The 20,788-nt window shown below is 36.4% G+C and overlaps 1 protein-coding gene and 1 long non-coding RNA gene across 2 annotated transcripts; both read left to right on the plus strand.

Moving 5' to 3' along the window:
* On the plus strand, positions 6,406–19,895 carry LOC107604675. The gene is made up of 4 exons (XM_021108682.1): positions 6,406–6,550; positions 8,305–8,838; positions 19,437–19,506; positions 19,683–19,895. Exons 1-3 carry the CDS (start codon positions 6,406–6,408, stop codon positions 19,466–19,468), a joined length of 711 nt encoding a protein of 236 aa, XP_020964341.1. The 3' UTR covers positions 19,469–19,506; positions 19,683–19,895.
* LOC110270384 lies at positions 19,958–20,406 on the plus strand. Its single transcript, XR_002359861.1, has 2 exons — positions 19,958–20,046; positions 20,146–20,406. It is a non-coding gene; the product is annotated as an uncharacterized LOC110270384 (long non-coding RNA).

Raw genomic sequence — 20,788 nt, forward strand, 5'->3', positions numbered from 1 at the left:
TAAACCCACTTTTCCCCATACTTAATTCATGAGCACTCTCACTAGTCTAAGCTAACCAAGGATTCAAATTTAAGGACATTATTATTTTTCGCTTAGAGTCAATGATGTGCTAAAGTAAAGAACAAAGGGGTATAATAGGCTCAAATTAGTTTGCAAGGGATAATGAAGGGTTAAGGCCATATGGGTATGTAAGCTTAGTGAAACAAAGGCCTCAATCATGTAAGTGTATGCATACATCAAACCATGGAAATATAGAATCAAGCAAGACAAAGATCACAATTTTAGAGAGAAAAACACACATCAAAAATAAAATATTGGTTGAAAAATGCAACCAATTCAAATAGGCTCAAAATCTCATAGGTTTTGTGTGTTCGAGTTCTAAACCATGTTCCAGTATAATATCTCTTCAAACAAGTGTAACATTAAATTTTATTCAAATTAGTGAAATTCTCTAAAAATTTTCTTGAAAAAGAAAATATTACTTCAACCAAGTGGTAAAATATGCATAAAATCAAATAAACATGCAATTAAATATGCAAATGTAACAATTAACAAAGAAAATAAAATATTGGTGTTTGAGATAGGAAAGTACTAACCCATGGAGATCGGTATCGACCTCCCCACACTTAAAGATTGCACCGTCCTCGGTGTATGCTAAGATGTACAAGTGGATGGGTTGCTCCAACTGATGCCTTACTCTATAGATTGTGCAGATTGACTTGCCTGTCTCCCCATGTAAACGTCTTCCGGTTCTCTTTTGGGTGGCCATCTTGAAAGAAAAAGGGAAGAAGAGTAACCTAGAAATAAAGATAGGAAAATAAATAAAACATGGGTTGGTTAATGCCAAATAATAAGGGTCTCAATTACATGGTAGCTACAACATGCAAGTGAGAAAACAATAGAAGCACATGGCATACTAGTGGTGCAAAATATTGTAACAATGAGGGAGAGAGTGTGGGTAAGGAGAGATAATATAAATTTATATCAATGTAAAAGTAATACAGGTATAAAAGATTGGCATTGATATAAATAATATTACCTATTCAAAATAAAACAAGTCACTAAGCATCAAGAAAATACCAGAAAAGATGTAACAGTTGAATAAGAATATTTGAACACCAATAATAATTTTAGAAAAATAAATGAATGAAAGTATGCAAATAAATAAAATGAAAGTGAAAAAGAATGAGAAGTAGAAAAAGAAAGTGAGAAAGGAGAGAGAAGGAAGAAATTAGGATTAGAAGAGAAAAGATAAGAAAATTGGCACTAATCTGGATAGGTTGTGCGACGCTGGCGACGCGGTCGCGTGGGTGACGCGGTCGCATGGTGCGCGATAAGGTTTGGTGACGCAGATGCGTGGGGCACGCGATCGCGTGACTTGATTTGTGCTAGTGGCGCGAGTGCAGCCTCGCGGTCGCACAACTCTCTGTTCGAAACTCTTTTTGCCAAAATTCTGGGTGACGTGGTCGCGTGGTCGACGTGATCGCGTGGGTGGCCTTATTTCCAATATGACACGGATGCGTGGGTGACGCGTTCGCGTGGCAGGGCTTGTGCTACTAGCATGGGTCCAGCCCAATTCCAGCTCAACTTTCGGCCATGCACCCGGTTGACGTCGATTTTCAGGTCACGCGACCGCGTGGGTGACGCGGTCGCGTCAGCGACGCGGTCACGTGGGGTGATTTGTGCCATTGGCACGCCTCCAGCGCTGCTCCTGCGAAACTCTCTGTTCGTTTTTATTTTTCTCCCCTTTCCTTGCGACGCGGACGCGTCGCTGATGCGGTCGCGTCGCGTGCTCGCTTTTTTTTTTTAATCTGAAAAATGCAGAATGCAGTGTTAACATGAATGTGATGCAAAACTCCAGGTTCAATATAACAAAACAAGATAAAATTCAAAAACAAATAAAACTAAATAATAAAAAAAATGAAAAAGGACGATCATACCATGGTGGGTTGTCTCCCACCTAGCACTTTTAGTTAAAGTCCTTAAGTTGGACATTTGATGAGCTTCCTGTTATGGTGGCTTATGCTTGAACTCATCCAAGAATCTCCACCAGTGTTTATGATTCCAGTAACCTCCGAGGTCTCAAACTAGGCATGTAAAACCCTTGAGCAGCTTCAAAAAGATTCTTAGGCTCCCGGGGTGTTGGACGTCAGAACAGATTCCAGGATCCCAAACCTTACTTTTACACCCATTTTTGTCGGGATCTGTATTTTTCCAGCCGGGTGATAAGTAATTTGAATTCTCACTGCAGCTACCAAACAGCTTCCTAGACCCATTCAATTGAGCTTTATACCAACCCTTGCGTTTGAACTTAAAGCTTCTGATAATTACAGCTTCCTCCATTTGTTCCAGTACAGAGTCATGCTCTGTACTGTTCACTGGAGTTTCTAGTATCTCCTTCATACTACGTTCTTCATTAGATTGTCCACATGAAGCCATAGGGGTTCCTTGAGTGTCTGAACGTCGGGAAGCTAATTGACTCATTATTACTTTCCCCAATTGATGAAGGGTTGCCTGACATCGATCCACTGTTTCCTTGAGACGATCTTTTGCCTCTTGATGCACTCGGCTTTCATAAATAGGATCATAGTGCTCTTGGATTGATGGATATGGAGATGGTGAATATTGAAGTGGTGATTCTTGTGAGTAATTGGGTTGGAATTGGGGTGGTTCTATATATGGTTCATATGGCTTATAAGGTGGTTGGTATGGTGGTTGAGGATTAGGGTCATATGGAGGTGAATGGCGGAAAGGGGCTTGTGAGTGTGGTGGTCCAAAGTTATGTTGAGAAAAGGGTTCATAGGCATATGGTGGTGGTTGTTGATAGTTCACTGGAGGTGGTTGTTGCCATGAGGGTTGATCAAATCCTTGTGGCTCCTCCCATCTTTGATTGTTCCAATCTTGATGCCTGTTCTCATTGTAATTTCTTCTTCCTGCAACATTATTGTAACCAGACTCATAGCCAAAGGGGTGAGAGTTCATAGTAGAAAATAAAAATTAAAAAAATAAAAATAAATTGAAATTAAAAGGTTATTTAAATTTTGAAATTTGAAAATTAAATTTTGAAATTTTGAATTTTAAATTTTTGAAATTTGAATTTTTGAAATTTGAAATTTGAAAATTTTTAAATTTGAATTTTGAAAATTTTTAAATTTGAATTTTGAAATTTTATTTTTGAAATAAGATAAGATAAAATAAAAATTTTAAAATAAAAATCAATAACCTCTTAATTTAATAAAAAAAATAAAAACAAATCAAAAAGCAAATATTTACAATAACCAATAATAAGGCACACGTTTGCAATTTCCCGACAAAGGCGCCATTTTGAAAGAGCAGAAGATTGATGGTTTAGAGGTTATAAAAACTCTCTTTGTGAGTATAGTTACTAAACCAAGCAATCAACCTTTCTTACAAACGTGTTGGGTGTCACAAGTAACAAACCCCTTTTAAAATTGATAACCGAGTATTTAAACATCGGGTCGTCTTCTCAAGGAATTACAGGGAAGTATGTTCTTATTATTGGTTATGAGTTTGTAAATTGGGGTTTAGGAAGTAAGGTGGGAATATGTTATATGACAAATAAAATAAAATAATAATAATAAAATAAACTCTTGGCAAGGTATTAGAACTGGAGGTCCTATCCTTATCAATTGTGATGAAATTTGGGTGAATTTGTGAGCCCCCTTATGAATGGATGCAGTCCCCCACTTTATAGCCTCTAATCTGTGTTTTCTGGGCCGCAAACTGGGTCAGAAACAGTCCAGAATTCGCTGGTTTCGAATTTTGCCACGCTGGATTTCCGTCACTGCGACGTGGCCGCATGGATCACGCGGTCGCGTCACCTAGCATCAGGGGAACTATAACATATTATATATCAAATCGAAGCCCCGGACGTTAGCTTTCCAACGCAACTGGAACCGCGTCGTTTGGACTTCTGTAGCTAAAGTTATAGCCATTTGAGTGCGAAGAGGTCAGGCTGGACAGCTTAGCAATTTCTCCAACTTCTTGTATTCCTTCCACTTTTGCATGCTTTCTTCTCATTCTCCAAGCCATTCCTGCCTTATAATATCTGAAAACATTTAACACACATATCAAGACATCTAATGGTAATAAGAGAGGATTAATAATAAGCAAATATAAGATCAAAGAAGCATGTTTTCAATCAAAACACATAATTAGGAAGGAAATATAAAACCATGCAAATAGTATGAATAAGTGGGTAAAGAGTAGATAAAAACCACTCAATTGAGCACAAGATAAACCATAAAATAGTGGTTTATCAGCAACATAAGAAGAAAAAGAAAAATGCGATAACAAAAAAAGATGAAAAAGTGTGAGATTGAAATGTGTAATTAATAAACATATTTATGTGAGTGAGTTTTTTTTTGTGCCAATTAGTTATTAGGCAACTTGGTTTGATTTACTTACCAAATAAAGATTGTTTATGTAGCAAAATGTTTCACGAATATAAATGGTTAGCATCTGAATAGATTATATCTAACACCAACTACTGTGTAAGAATTTCTTTTTAAGCTAAAACCTAAATTTTATATTGGCCTTTTTCTCACTTTTACTTTTAATCTTTTATTAAAACTCTTTATTTTGTGAGTAGTAATTTAGACCTTTTGTGAGTATAAAAATTATGATATCCATAAACTTATTTTTTATTCAAAAAAATTTAAATAGATATGAATTACCTTTTGATTCTGAATTTATAGAGAAAAAAGAGATTCGTTTAGTTAAAATATCAGTAATTTAGTTTTGAGCACTGATATGCACAACTTTAAGTTGATTTTGATTAACACGTTCTCTAATAAAATGAAGGTTGAATTCAAAGCATTTTGTGCGACTATGTAATATAGAATTCATAGCAAATAACACAGCACTAATGTTATCACAATACAAATTTGGCATTCTAGTCCAAGAGAGTTATTTGTAGTTCTTTAAACAAGTTCTAGATCCATATCAATTCATTATCTGTAGCAGCCAGGTCTCGATATTCTACTTCTGTGCTCGACTTACTCACCGATGTTTGCTTTTGACTTGACCATGCAACAAGATTTGTACTAAAATAATGAACCTACAACGCCTCTATATAAAGTTAGGTTTTCAAATAAGTCATTTCCCTGATTGGATAATTTGATATTAGTAACCGTTGGTGTTGGTACTCCTTTAGAGTATTTTCATGCCAACTTTCTCTAAGAGGTCAAGAACATATTTTGTTTGAGAAAGGTGTGCAGAACCAGTTGGTAATCTAAAAGTCTCAATACCTAAAAAATAAGAGAACTTTCCTAAATATTTTAATAAAAAGTATCATTCAGTTGAATAATACTGGAAGCAATAGCATTAAAATCATTACCAGTAATTAGGATATCATCTGCATAAACAAAAATGAACAAATGAATCTTTACCAAAATTCTTAAAAAATAGTAAAGGATCATATTTTGTGTTGACAAATCCAAAGGATGCTAAATTGCTGGCCAGTTTGAGAAACCATGCACGTGGAATCTGTCTCAATCTATATAAAAACTTGTTCAACTTACAAATTAATGTATTGTTACCTTGTTTAAAGCCTGGGGTTGGCGCATATAAACAGGCTTATTTAGATCACCATTAAGAAAGCCATTGTTGAGTCACATTGCCTTATTTGCCATTTATAAGTGAAGTTAGAGTTAGAATTGCTGGCTTAATAACAAAGTCTGATTGATATGCCTTCAATTTGATGGTATCTTTGGCAATAAGCCTTGTTTTTATTAATAATATCACATATTTGTAGAACTTTTTAAAATTTTTATGATCTTGTTTCATAAAAATAAATATCTAAATATTATGATGGAGAAGTTTAGAAGTTAAGTAAATAAATTAAGTAATAGAAATATCTAAGATTAGTATCTAAAAATATCTAGGTTAATATTTAAAAATATCTAAGATTTAAAATTATTTAGAATTAACTTATAGAACCTATAAATAGGTCATCATGAAATTCATTGTAACTAACAAACATATTAAATTCTACTAGCCTTTGTACTGTCTCCTTAACTCATTAATAACATAACTATCAAATTTTTCAAACCATTCATCCAAACTATTTATTCATCAAAACTATCCTTGATACAATATTCAAGTCCATAATACACTAAACCAACATCAAACTATTTCATAAAACTAATATTGGCATCAAAACTACATTCGATCATCTATAAGGCGTAGAATCTTTCTTCCTAACCTATCAACAATACATATCCACCACATTATAACCCACTAAAAAAAATTTCTCCATAACCATGACTATCTCAACCATCAATATTCTCGATGTCAGAAGATAATTATGAGGACTGGCATTCTCAAATGAAAACCTTTTTACAAGCACAAAACTTGTGGCATGTTATCCACGAAGGGTTAATCATGCCAGAGAATCAGGAAACACTTTTCGCTGCTGAAAAGAAGAAATTAAAGGAAGAACAACAAAGAAATTATATTGCTCTATGCTTCCCCCAACAAGCTATGATGAAGACAATTTTCTCAAGGATAAGAGGAATATCGTCAGCTGGTTCGCGAAATTAGAACTCGCACAACTTAACCGGCAAGTGCACCGGGTCATCCAAGTAATACTTCAGGTGAATGAGGGTCGATCCCACGAGAATTGTCGGACTGAAAAAGCAATAGTTATCCTATTGGACTTAGTCAGGCAAATAGTAAAAGATGGTTGTTGCTGAAAACACATACACAAATAAATAAGATAAGCAATTAAAGGATTTGGTGTAAAACAATGATGAGAAAACAGTTAAGGTCTCAGAGATGTTTATGTTTCCGGATTAAAACTTCTTACTAACTATTTTAACTATGAATGATTCATTCTATGGCAAACTGTAAGTGATTAAACCCTAATTCCTTAGTGATTTAATCTTCTCTGATCCTCATCAAATGCCACTCCCATGGTCATTCAATTCGGATTGGAGGATGAAGTTCAAAAAGCTAGTTTATACCACATACAAAGGCCCTAATCACCCCAGATCACAGCTGAACAGATGTTGCTTGTCCCCAACAGGTTGTAGATTAGCCGTCTAGGAGGTGTGTTCTCAAGCTGTGGTTCAAGCGAACTCTCTCGAGGATCATAAGAACCCATGTAGAAAAAGGGTCATACTCCCGTTCCACCCAGTTTCATTAGATTAAGAACAAAAACATACCTTAGAATTGAATCAGACATATATTAAAATAGAAGAGTAATAATCTTAATCCATAGAAATAAACAGAGCTCCTAACCTTAACCAGGAGGTTTAGTTGCTTGTAACTTACAGAGAAAACAGGGTTCTAAAAAGTGTGAAAGGAAGAAGATCCTAAACCTAATTGATCTTTTCCTTTAAATACTAACCTAATAATAAATGCTAAACCTAAAAGATATTATTTTAAAAATAAAGATTACAAAGATAAAATAAGATAAAACTAATAAGTGCTAAGTCCACTTGGAGGCCCAGAAATAGAGCTTTTTCGGATGAAAATTTCAAACGAAATTTATTCCGTCTGAATGACTTTTTCATTTCGGACAAATTTGAGACAAATGTTGAACAACTTTTAGTGAAGGCATTGGAATAATATATTCTGTCCTAAATTTGTCTAAATTTTGTCCCAAATTTTGGCGCCAAATTTTTTTTGGATGGCGCCAAAATTTTCATACAAATTACAACATATTTTGGACAAAAACTATAATTCGTCTGTATTCCATCTGAATATGCACAATAATTTCAGACGGATTTGGGACGCATTTTGAAAAATGTTAATTCTATCCCAAATTTGTCTATAATTAGTCTTAAATATTTTTACTATAGCTTACCCTTCGAAGTAGCTAAAATTTTTTCCCGCAAATTTGGGATGAAAATAACATCATTTGTAAATTCTGTTTGAAAGTGCATCAGTTTTCAAACGAATTTCAAATGTTTATTGAAAAATTTTAACATTTAGTATAAAAATATTATTTATATTTTAAATTAGTCTATTATTTTTTAATTTATTCTTTTAATTATTTACGTTATAATAATTCAAAATTTAAGACAAAGTGTATCTAAAAGAATCACATATATAAAAACTTAAAAATAAATTATATCCAATCTTTTAAAAAAATAATACAAATAATAAATAAGAATAAAAAAATCACATAAAAAAATCATATACTTTTTTCATATAAGATTAAGATATATTAAAAATTAAAAAAAAAATACAAATGAATACATCAAAGGCTTTTCGCCACCCCACCCTTCATCTTCATCACTGCTATGAGAACGGCCATAAACCACTAAATTGGCCGAGAATCAGTCGGTCAAACCAGAATCAGAATCGGCCGGTTTGAACAAAACGACACAGTTTTGCGCTTAAGGGGAAATCAAAGAAGCCAAACCGCGTCTTATCCATCTCCTTCCTTATTCCTTCCAGCAAACACAGCCAGCCTCAACCAAGGGAAAAACCCTAGCCGCCACCACCGCCGCAAGGAGGAGCCGTCTTTGCCGCCGTCCGTCGCAGTCAGGGGCTTGTCTCCTCGAGTCTTCGTGCGTCGCAATCAGGGGAGTTTCTTCCAAGTCTTCAATCTGTTCGCAGTCACAAGTCACAGGCGCGCCACTTCTCCCTCGAAATCGGTGGCCATCATCTTGTCGCCGTTGTCTGTCGCCATCTGTCGCAGTCAGGGGTTTGTCTCCTCGAGTCTTCGTGCGTCGCAGTTAGGGGAGTTCTCCAAGTCCTCGATCTGTTTGCAGTCCCCGTCGCAGGCGCACCGCTTCTTCCTCATGCTCGGCGGCCGTCATCTTGTCGTCGTCTTTTGTCGCCATCCGTCCTCCTCAGCGATCGAAGGTCAGTGACTCAGAGCTCATTTGTTCTTCGTCTTTTTAATTTTTTTTATGCTTTGTTCGGAAATAATTGCATGATTATTGAATATGCTTTGCATTTTTAATAATTTTCAACTATAATTGAATAATTTTTCGTTACTGTGAACTGTGAATTGAACTGTGAACTGTGAACTGTGAACTTTATTGAATAATTATGAATAATTATTGTTAGTTAAGCTGTGAACTTTGTTGTTGTTACTTGTTACTAAGTTGAATAATTATTGAATAATTTGCCGTGGGTTCTTATGAACCTGTGATTGATAATGATTGATGACTCTGTCGTTGCCCATTGCTCACTGCTTCTTGCCGATGGTTTGAAGTTTTGTTCGAATGTTTGAAGGTTGGTTCTGGATCTGTTGCTGTTGCTGATGGTCCTTGAAGTTTGGTTCTGAATGTTTTGTTACTCTATTTTATAATTGCTGTGAATGTTTGAAGTTTTGTTACTCTGAAGGTTTGGTTCTGGATCTATTACTCTAATGGTTTGAAGTTTGCTGTGAGGTGCACGAAATTGTGATCATCAACAATGGCGCCAAAGGACTTGGTGCTTTCAAACGTGAATCACACTTTGTCACAATTCCATACAACTAACCAGCAAGTGCACTGGGTCGTCCAAGTAATAAACCTTACGTGAGTAAGGGTCGATCCCACGGAGATTGTCGGCTTGAAGCAAGCTATGGTCATCTTGTAAATCTCAGTCAGGCAGATTCAAATGGTTATGGAGTTTAAGGTGATGAAAATAAACATAAAATAAAGATAGAGATACTTATGTAATTCATTGGTGGATTTCAGATAAGCGTATGAAGATGCTTTGTTCCCCTTGAACCTCTGCTTTCCTATTGCCTTCTTCCAATCATTCATACTCCTTTTCATGGCAAGCTTTATGTTGGGCATCACCGTTGTCAATGGATACTTCCCGTCCTCTCAGTGAAAATGGTCCTGATGCTCTGTCACAACATCGGCTAATCAGCTGTCGGTTTTCGATCATGTCGAAAAAGGATCCATTGATCCTTTTGCGTCTGTCACACGCCCCACAATCGCGAGTTTGAAGCTCGTCACAGTCATCCCTTCCCAGATCCTACTCGGAATACCACAGACAAGGTTTAGACTTTTCGGATCTCAGGAATGGCCGCCAATAATTCTAGCCTATACCACGAAGGTTCCAATCTTAGATTAGAAACCCAAGAGATATGCATTCAACCCATTGCTAGTAGAACAGAGGTGGTTGTCAGGCACATGTTCATAGGTAAGAATGATGATGAGTGTCACGGATCATCACATTCATCAAGTTGAAGAACAAATGAATATCTTGGAGAAGAAATAGACTTGAGTTGAATAGAAAAACAATAGTACTTGTATTAATTCATGAAGAACAGCAGAGCTCCACACCTTAATCTATGGTGTGTAGAAACTCCACCGTTAAGAATACATAAGAACAAAGTCTAGGCATGGCCATGTGGCCAGCCCCCAAACGTGAAAAGGTCTATCAAAGTATATCAAGTGTATCCAAAGTCTTAAAATACAATAGCAAAAGGTCCTATTTATAGAAAACTAGTAGCCTATGGTTACAGAAATTGGTAATTAATGCAGAAATCTTCTTTCGGGCCCACTTGGTGTGTGCTTGAGCTGAGCATTGAAGCTTCCATGTGTAGAGACTTTTCTTGGAGTTAAACACCAGCTTTTGTGCCAGTTTGGGCGTTTAACTCCAGCTTTTGTGCCAGTTTTGGAGTTAAACGCCAGAATTCTTGAGCTGACTTGGAACGCCTGTTTAGGCCATCAAATCGCGAGCAAAGTATAAACTATTATATATTGCTGGAAAGCCCAGAATATCTACTTTCCAACGCAATTGAGAGTGCGCCAATTGGGCTTCTGTAGCTCCAGAAAATCCACTTTGAGTGCAGGGAGGTCAGAATCCAACAGCATCTGTCGTCCTTTTTCCGCCTCTGAATAAGATTTTTGCTCAAGTCCCTCAATTTCAGCCAGAAAATACCTGAAATCACAGAAAAACATACAAACTCATAGTAAAGTCCAGAAGAGTGATTTTTAAATAAAAACTAATAAAAATATAATAAAAACTAATTAAAATATACTAAAAACATACTAAAACGCCACAAGCACATGGTTAGGGACAGCTTGGTTTAGCCGCTTAGGCCATAATTTTATTCCTGTGGGCCCTCCTATCCACTGATGCTCAAAGCCTTGGATCCTTTTTATCACCCTTGCCTTTTGGTTTAAAGGGGTATTGGCTTTTTCTGCTTGCTTTTCTTTTTTTTTTTGCAAGCTTTTCACTGCTTTTTCTTGCTTCAAGAATCAATTTTATGATTTTTCAAATTATCAGATAACATTTCTCCTTTTCCTTTCATTCTTTCAAGAGCCAACAATTTTAACATTCATAAACAATCAAATTCAAAAATATGCACTGTTCAAGCATTCATTCAGAAAGACAATAGTATTGCCGCCACATCAAAATAATTAAACTGTTTTAAAATTTGAAATTCATGCACTTCTTTTTCTTTTTCAATTAAAAACATTTTTCATTTAAGAAAGGTGATGGATTCATTTTCATAGCTTTAAGGCATAGACACTAATGATCATGTAATAAAGACACAAACATAGATAAACATAAAGCATAATTTTCGAAAAACAGGAAAATAAAGAACAAGGAAGTTAAAGAACGGGTCCACCTTAGTGATGGCGGCTTGTTCTTCCTCTTGAAGATCTTATGGAGTGCTTGAGCTCCTCAATGTCTCTTCCTTGCCTTTGTTCCTCCTCTCTCATGATTCTTTGATCTTCTCTAATTTCATGGAGGAGGATGGAATGCTCTTGGTGCTCCACCCTTAGTTGTCCCATGTTGGAACTTAATTCTCCTAGGGAGGTGTTGATTTGCTCCCAATAGTTTTGTGGAGGAAGATGCATCACTTGAGGTATCTCAGGGATTTCATGATGAGGAGTTTCCTCATGCTCTTGATGAGGTTCTCTTGTTTTCTCCATCATTTTCTTAGTGATGGGTTTGTCCTCATCAATGAGAATGTCTCCCTCTATGTCAAATTCCAACCGAATTGCAAAGGTGACAAATGAGATGAGGGAAGGCTAACCTTGCCAAAGGAGAGGACTTGTCCGCCACCTTGTAGAGTTCTTGGGATATAATCTCATGAACTTCCACTTCCTCTCCAATCATGATGCTATGTATCATGATAGCCCGATCTATAGTAGCTTCGGACCGGTTGCTAGTGGGAATGATTGAGCGTTGGATGAACTCCAACCATCCCCTAGCCACGGGCTTGAGGTCATGCCTTCTTAGTTGAACCGGCTTCCCTCTTGAATCTATCTTCCATTGAGCGCCCTCTTCATATATGTCCATGAGGACTTGGTCCAACCTTTGATCAAAGTTGACCCTTCTAGTGTATGGGTGTGCATCTCCTTGCATCATGGGCAAGTTGAATGCCAACCTTACATTTTCCGGACTAAAATCCAAGAATTTCCCTCGGACCATTGTAAGCCAATTCTTAGGGTCCGGGTTCACACTTTGATCATGGTTCTTGGTGATCCATGCATTGGTATAGAACTCTTGAACCATTAAGATTCTGACTTGTTGAATGGGGTTGGTGAGAACTTCCCAACCTCTTCTTCGGATCTCATGTTGGATCTCCAGATATTCACCCTTTTTGAGCTTAAAAGGGACCTCGGGGATTACCTTCTTCTTGGCCACAACTTCATAGAAGTGGTCTTGATGCACCCTTGAGAGGAATCTCTCCATCTCCCATGACTCGGAGGTGGAAGCTTTTGCCTTCCCTTTCCTCTTTCTAGAGGTTTCTCCGGCCTTTGGTGCTATTAATGGTTATGGAAAAACAAAAAAAAGCTTTAGCTTTTGCCACACCAAACTTAGAAGGTTGCTCGTCCTCGAGCAAAAGAAGAAAGAAGAGAGTAAAAGAAGAAAAAATAGAGGAGATGGAGGGTGCTTTGTGTTTCGGCCAAGGGGAATAGGTAGTGTGTATGTTGTCTGAAAATGAAGGAGTGAAGATGGGTTTATATAGTAGTGGAGAGGGGGGTATGGTTCGGCCATTATGGGTGGGTGTGGGTGGGAAAGTGGTTTGAATTTGAATAGTGAGGTAGGTGGGATTTTATGAAAGATGGATGTGAGTGGTGAAGAGAATGGTGGGATTTGATAGATTAGGGGTTTTTGGGGAAGAGGTATTGAGGTGATTGGTGAATGGGTGAAGAAGAGATAGAGAGATGAGGTAGGTGGGGATCCTGTGGGGTCCACAGATCCTGAGATGTCAAGAATTTCTCATCCCTGCACCATGTGGCGTGCAAAACGCCCCTTTGCTGTCAATCCTGGCGTTAAACGCCAGGCTGCTGTCCATTTCTGGCGTTTAACGCCAGCTTCTTGCCCATTCTTGGCGTTAAACGCCAGTCTGGTGCCCTTTTCTGGCATTAAACGCCCAGAATGGTGCCAGACTGGGCGTTTAACGCCCATTCTGCTACCTTTACTGGCTTTTAAACGCCAGTAACTATCTCCTCCAGGGTGTTCTATTTTTCATTCTGTTTTTCACTTTGTTTTTGCTTTTTTCAATTGTTTTTGTGACTTCACATGATCATCAACCTACAGAAAACATAAAATAACAATAGAAAATAGAAATTTAACATAGATAAGTAAAAATTGGGTTGCCTCCCAACAAGCGCTTCTTTAATGTCAATAGCTTGACAGTGGCTCTCATGGAGCCTCATAGATGTTCAGAGCAATGTTGGAACCTCCCAACACCAAACTTAGAGTTTGAGTGTGGGGGTTCAACACCAAACTTAAAGTTTGGTTGTGGCCTCCCAACACCAAACTTAGAGTTTGACTGTGGGGGCTCTGTTTGACTCTGCATTGAGAGAATCTCTTCATGCTTCCTCTCCATGGTGACAGAGGGATATCCTTGAGCTTTAAACACAAGGGAGTCTTCATTCACTTGAATGATCAATTCTCCTCTGTCAACATCAATCACAGCTTTTGCTGTGGCTAGGAAGGGTCTGCCAAGGATGATGGATTCATCCGCGCACTTCCTATTTTCTAGGATTATGAAATCAGCAGGGATGTAATGGTCTTCAACCTTTACCAAGACATCCTCTACAAGTCCATAAGCCTGTTTCTTTGAATTGTCTGCCATCTCCAGTGAGATTCTTGCAGCTTGTACCTCAATGATCCCTAGCTTCTCCATTACAGAGAGAGGCATAAGGTTTATGCTTGACCCTAGGTCACACAGAGCCTTCTCAAAAGGTCATGGTGCCTATGGTACAAGAGATTGAGAACTTTCCAGGGTCCTGTCTCTTTTGAGGTAATCTCTGCCTAGTCAAGTCATCCAGTTCTTTGATGAGTAATGGGGGTTCATTCTCCCAAGTCTCATTACCAAATAACTTGGCATTTAGCTTCATGATTGCTCCAAGGTACTTAGCAGCTTACTCTTCAGTGACATCTTCATCCTCTTCATAGGAAGAATACTCATCAGAGCTTATGAAAGGCAGAAGTAAATTCAATGGAATCTCTATGGTCTCAGAATGAGCTTCAGATTCCCATGGTTCCTCATTAGGGAACTCCATGGAGGTCAGTGGGCGTCCATTGAGGTCTTCTTCAGTGGGAATCACTGCCTCTTCCTCCTCTCCATGTTTGGCCATGTGAGATGTGGTTATGGCCTTGCACTCTCTTTTTGGATTATCTTCTGTATTGCTTGGGAGAGTGCTAGGAGGGAGTTTAGTAATTTTCTTACTCAGCTGACCCAATTGTGCCTCCAAATTTCTAATGGAGGACCTTGTTTCAGTCATGAAACTTTGAGTGGTTTTGATTAGATCAGAGACAACAGTTGCTAATTCAGAATGGCTCTGCTTAGAATTCTCTGTCTGTTGCTGAGAAGATGATGGAAAAGGCTTGCTATTGCTAAACCTGTTTCTTCCACCATTATTGTTGTTGAAACCTTGTTGAGGTCTCTGTTGATCCTTCCATGAGAGATTTGGATGATTTTTCCATGAAGGATTATAGGTGTTTCCATGGGGTTCTCCCATATAATTCACCTCTTCCATTGCTGGGTTCTCAGGATCATAAGCTTCTTCTTCAGAGGAAGCTTCCTTAGTACTGCCTGGTGCAGCTTACATTCCAGACAGACTCTGAGAAATCATATTGACTTGTTGAGTCAATATTTTATTCTGAGCTAATATGGCATTCAGAGTATCAATCTCAAGAACTCCTTTCTTCTGATTTGTCCCATTATTCACAGGATTCCTTTCAGAAGTGTACATGAATTGGTTATTTGCAACCATTTTAATGAGTTCTTGAGCTTCTGCAGGCGTCTTCTTCAGATGAAGAGATCCTCCAGCAGAGCTATCCAATGACATCTTGGATAGTTCAGACAGACCATCATAGAAGATTCCTATGATGCTCCATTATGAAAGCATGTCAGAAGGGCACCTTCTGATCAATTGCTTGTATCTCTTCCAAGCTTCATAGAGGGACTCACCATCCTTCTGTCTAATGGTTTGGACTTCCACTCTAAGCTTACTCAATTTTTGAGGTGGAAAGAACTTTGCCAAGAAGGCATTGACTAGCTTTTCTCAAAAGTTCAGGCTTTCCTTAGGTTGTGAATCTAACCATGTTCTAGCTCTGTCTCTTACAGCAAAAGGAAAGAGCATAAGTCTGTAGACCTCAGGGTCAACCCCATTGGTCTTGACAGTGTCACAGATTTGCAAGAATTCAGCTAAGAACTGATGAGGATCTTCCAATGGAAGTCCATGAAACTTGCAATTCTATTGCATTAGAGAAACTAATTGAGGCTTAATCTCAAAGTTGTTTGCTCCAATGGCAGGGATTGAGATGCTTCTCCCATAGAAATCAGGAGTAGGTGCAGTAAAGTTACCAAGCACCTTCCTTGCATTGTTAGCATTGTTGTTGTTTTCGGCTGCCATGGTTTCTTCTTCTTTGAAGAGCTCTGTTAGGCCCTCTAGAGAGAATTGTTCTTTAGCTTCTTTCTCTTCAAGGTCCTTTCAGGTTCAGGATCAGCTTCAACAAGTATGCCTTTATCTTTGTTCCTGCTCATATGAAAGAGAAGAGAACAAGAAAGTAGGAAATCCTCTATGTCATAGTATAGAGATTCCTTGAGGTGTCAGAGGAAAAGAAGAATAGAAGGAGGAGGTAGACGGAGGAGAATTCGAACATATAAAGAAGGAGGGAGTTCGAATTGTACCTTGAGGAGGAGTCTTAGTCCCTTAAATAGAAGGATGTGAGAAGAGGGAAAGAATTTTCGAGAATTTATTAAAATATTTTAAAAAGAAATTTGAAAATTTGATTGAGATTTTCGAAAACTAAGATTGGGAAAGAAATAAAGTGATTTTTGAAAAAGATTTTAAAATTAGAAAAAGATTTGATTGAAAAAATTAATTTTGAAAAAGATGTGATTGAAAAGATATGTTTGAAAAGATATGATTGAAAATCAATTTAGAAAAAGAAAATTTTTAAAATTAAAGTTGATTACTTGACTATCAAGAAATTAAAAGATATGATTTTAAAATTTAAAGTTTGATCCCTTCTTAATAGGCAAGTAACAACTTGAAAATTTTGAAGTAAATCTTTAATTGAAGCAAGGATTTTTGAAAATATTAAAAATAAATATAAAATGGAAAGAAATTAATTTTGAAAGAGATATGATTGAAAAGATATGATTTGAAAAAGATTTGATTTTGAAAAAATATGAAAACTTGAAAAAAATGTGAATTAAAAACAAAATCTTTCCTCTAGTGTCATCCTGGCATTAAACGCCCAAAACTCTACCTTTTTGGGCGTTAAACGCCCAGCCAGGTGCCCTGGCTGGCGTTTAAACGCCAGTTTTCCTTCTTCACTGGGCGTTTTGAACGCCCAGCTTTTTCTGTTTGATTCCTCTGCTGAATGTTCTGAATCTTCAATTTTCTGTATTATTGACTTGAAAAGACACAATTTTGAAAATATTTTTTTGAATTTTTAATGATGAGGAACAATAAAAATGCAACTAAGATCAAATAAACAATGCATGCAAGACACCAAAATTAAATATTTTCATATAAGAGACACTAACAACTTGAGAATGCATATGAGAAATAACAAAACACACAAAACAAGAGAATTTAAAGATCAGAGCAATGAAATCATCAAGAACAACCTGAAGATTAATGAAGAACATAATGCAAGTATTCGAAAAATGCAAGAATAAAAACATGCAATTGACACCAAACTTAAAATTAGACAATAGACTCAAACAAGAAACATAAAATATTTTTGGTTTTATGATTTTAAATTTTTTTTTGTATTTTTCGAAACTTATATGGAAAAGAAAATAAAGTGATGCTCTATCACAACATCGGCTAATCAGCTGTCGGTTCTCGATCATGTCAGAATAGGATACATTGATCCTTTTGCATCTGTCACACGCCCCACAATCGCGAGTTTGAAGCTCGTCACAGTCATCCCTTCCCAGATCCTACTCAGAATACCACAGACAAGGTTTAGACTTTCCGGATCTCAGGAATGGCCGCCAATAATTCTAGCCTATACCACGAAGGTTCCAATCTTAGATTAGAAACCCAAGAGATATGCATTCAACCCATTGCTAGTAGAACAGAGGTGGTTGTCAGGCACATGTTCATAGGTGAGAATGATGATGAGTGTCACGGATTATCACATTCATCAAGTTGAAGAACAAATGAATATCTTGGAGAAGAAATAGACTTGAGTTGAATAGAAAAACAATAGTACCTATATTAATTCATGAAGAACAGCAGAGCTCCACACCTTAATCTATGGTGTGTAAAAACTCCACCGTTAAGAATACATAAGAGCAAAGTCTAGGCATGGCCGTGAGGCCAGCCTCTAAACATGAAAAGGTCTATCAAAGTATATCAAGTGTATCCAAAGTCTTAAAATACAATAGCAAAAGGTCCTATTTATAGAAAACTAGTAGCCTAGGGTTACAGAAATCAGTAATTAATGCAGAAATCTTCTTCCAGGCCCACTTGGTGCGTGCTTGGGCTGAGCATTGAAGCTTCCATGTGTAGAGACTTTTCTTGGAGTTAAACGCCAGCTTTTGTGCCAGTTTGGGCGTTTAACTCCAGCTTTTGTGCCAGTTTTGGAGTTAAACGCCAGAATTCTTGAGCTGACTTGGAACGCCTGTTTGGGCCATCAAATCTCAGACAAAGTTTAGATTATTATATATTGCTGGAAAGCCCAGGATGTCTACTTTCCAAAGAAATTGGGAGCGCACCAATTGGGCTACTGTAGCTCCAGAAAATCTACTTTGAGTGCAGGGAGATCAGAATCCAACAGCATCTGTCGTCCTTTTTCAGCCTCTGAATCAGATTTTTGCTCAAGTCCCTCAATTTCAGCCAGAAAATACCTGAAATCACAGAAAAATACACAAACTCATAGTAAAGTCCAGAAGAGTGATTTTTAAATAAAAACTAATTAAAATATTCTAAAAACATACTAAAAACAATGCCATAAAGCGTATAAATTATCCGCTCATCACTGTGAATGTTTGAAGTTTTGTTACTCTGATGGTCCTTTTAATTTTGCTCTGGTTACTGATGGCTCTGTTTAGTTTCTGAATGCTTGGTTCTTCTTCTTACTTTTAAAGTTTTAATTTCTGAATTTTTTGTTCAAATAATATTGCTAATGTTCCTCTTCTTCCTTGCTAATGCTCTGTTTAATTTTGTGTCATCACTGTTGAGTCTGTTTCAGTGTTTTGAATCTGATTTGTGATTTCTGAATCTAAAATTAATTAAATCATTAATTCTGTGTTGTTAAAATTGTTGATTAAAATGGATTTGTTATGATGCTGTTGCCATTTTTTTATTTTTAAGTATGATGTTTCTGAATTTTTGTTGAAATAGTTATTGATTTCAGGGTTTAGAGTGATTATTTATTGCTGGTATTTAACTTTTGTTGCTGCTTCTTTTTTCTTTCTGGCTCTGTTATGTTCTGTTAAGTTGCTACATTCAAACTTGTGCATTGGTCTGTTCATCTTCACTTGCAATAACAAAAAGCTTCTCATTTGATGATCCATTAACTACCTTATTTTTTGGTACCATTTATTTTCTGGTACAAAAATCTAAAATTTTTATACAGTTGCTCAATTACAACTGTTCTCATTCATACAATCAATTTAGCAAAAGTAGTTTACTTTTGCTAGGTGACTTTATCTAATTGAATACATGTCTAAAATTGCTTAACTTGAAAGTGCATTAAAGTTAAACTTTATAAATATGTCCTTGTGTGAGAGATTTTATTTCTGGTACTAAAATTTTATGAGAGCAATATTTATACAATAAGTTCTTTCTGGATCGCATCCGCAATGCCACAAAATAAATTAAGAGGATACAAATGAAGTGAAATGATTGGTTCACTTGTAACAGAATCGATCTTGTAGATTGTAATGTTATTATTATCTATCTTATTTTAGATTTTGCTGATTGGACTTGGGAGGAGTTCAATTTGATTTCTTTTAAATTAAGATGATACAAAACTCTTACCATCAATGCTTTCTTTTATTGTCACAATTTAATTGGAAGATGGCAACAATGATAGCAAAGGGTTGCAGTGAAGGCAAAGCATCTCGAGTTTAATGTATCTGGTGAAGAGGTTAGCTTTTATTGGGTTTCTTTCCTGCATCCTGGTATTGTAGTTTGGGATAATATTTGATTTCCCTGATGTGAGAACTGAAGTTTAACATTTGATTTGTGACTGTACTTTAGGTTTAGAGTCCGTTAACCTTCTCTAATTTGGTTGCATTTATTTTATTTTGTGTCATGTGACAGAGCCTTGAGCAAATTGGTAACAGAGTAGAACGCCTTAGGATTAAATCAGATATATATTTATATTCAAGTACTAATATTGAGGTGAAAATCTGAATTTCTTCTGATTAGTTTTGCTGCTAGCATTCTTCTTGCTATATTATTTTCTGTTTTATACATGGATTTTTATTGAAGTTATTGTCTGGGCCCTATTAAGCGATTATTTCATGTAACAGCCTTAACTTGTGAGAACTGTATGGTGAAGTCTAGATACTTGTATGCTTTTTTATCTTAATTTAGTTTTCAGGATATATTAAAGAAAGCTCAGCTTCTTTTCCCTCGTGCTATGGTTGTTGATTCAATACAAACTCTTGATCCTATTAACACTGTTAGTAGTTTTTCTTCAACTCTATTAACACTTTTCTTTTTCTATCATTTGCCAATGTCTTTGAATTTAATATTTTGTTTTGATTTATGTATTCTCCAGTGGTCAGAGCAAAAGGTTAAGTTGAATGATGCTGAGCACAAGTTAAAAGATCAAGGACGTCAACTAAAGGTTCAACAGAAAAGAATTGGTTCTACTAAAAAGACAATTCATGCATGTATAAAAAGTTGAATCTCCCACTTCCTTCAACCTTGTCTGATCCTGCAGAAGATGAGCTTGGGACAGGCTCTAGTGATGATGAGGATGATAACATAAGTGATTGATGTCAGGAGTATATGTTTTTTCTGATTTAGATTAAGAAATTTTTAGATGAATTAGTTAGTACATTTTATTTTATTCATGATATTTGACCTTTTTAAAGGCTTTCTTTGTTTTAGTTTAAGTATTTTTTTTTATTTTAGTTTGATTATATTTATGGACAAAAGTATTTTAATAATAAAAAGAAATATTTGATTTGTCTAAAATTTGTTCGAAAAAAATTTATTATATTTGACTAAATTCGTCAGAAATTTATCTGAAATAAAATATATTTTTTGTTTGAAATTTGTCTAAAATACATTGTCTTTATGTTGGCTAATCTGTCTAAAATTCGTCTAAAATACATCATAATAGTTAGAAATCTAACAGCCTATTCGAAATCTGTCACAAAATCGTCTGAAAAAAATTTCGGACGAAATTTCAAACA

Source organism: Arachis ipaensis, chromosome B01 (genome assembly GCF_000816755.2).
Source record: "Arachis ipaensis cultivar K30076 chromosome B01, Araip1.1, whole genome shotgun sequence".
NCBI classification, from domain to species: Eukaryota; Viridiplantae; Streptophyta; class Magnoliopsida; order Fabales; family Fabaceae; genus Arachis; species Arachis ipaensis.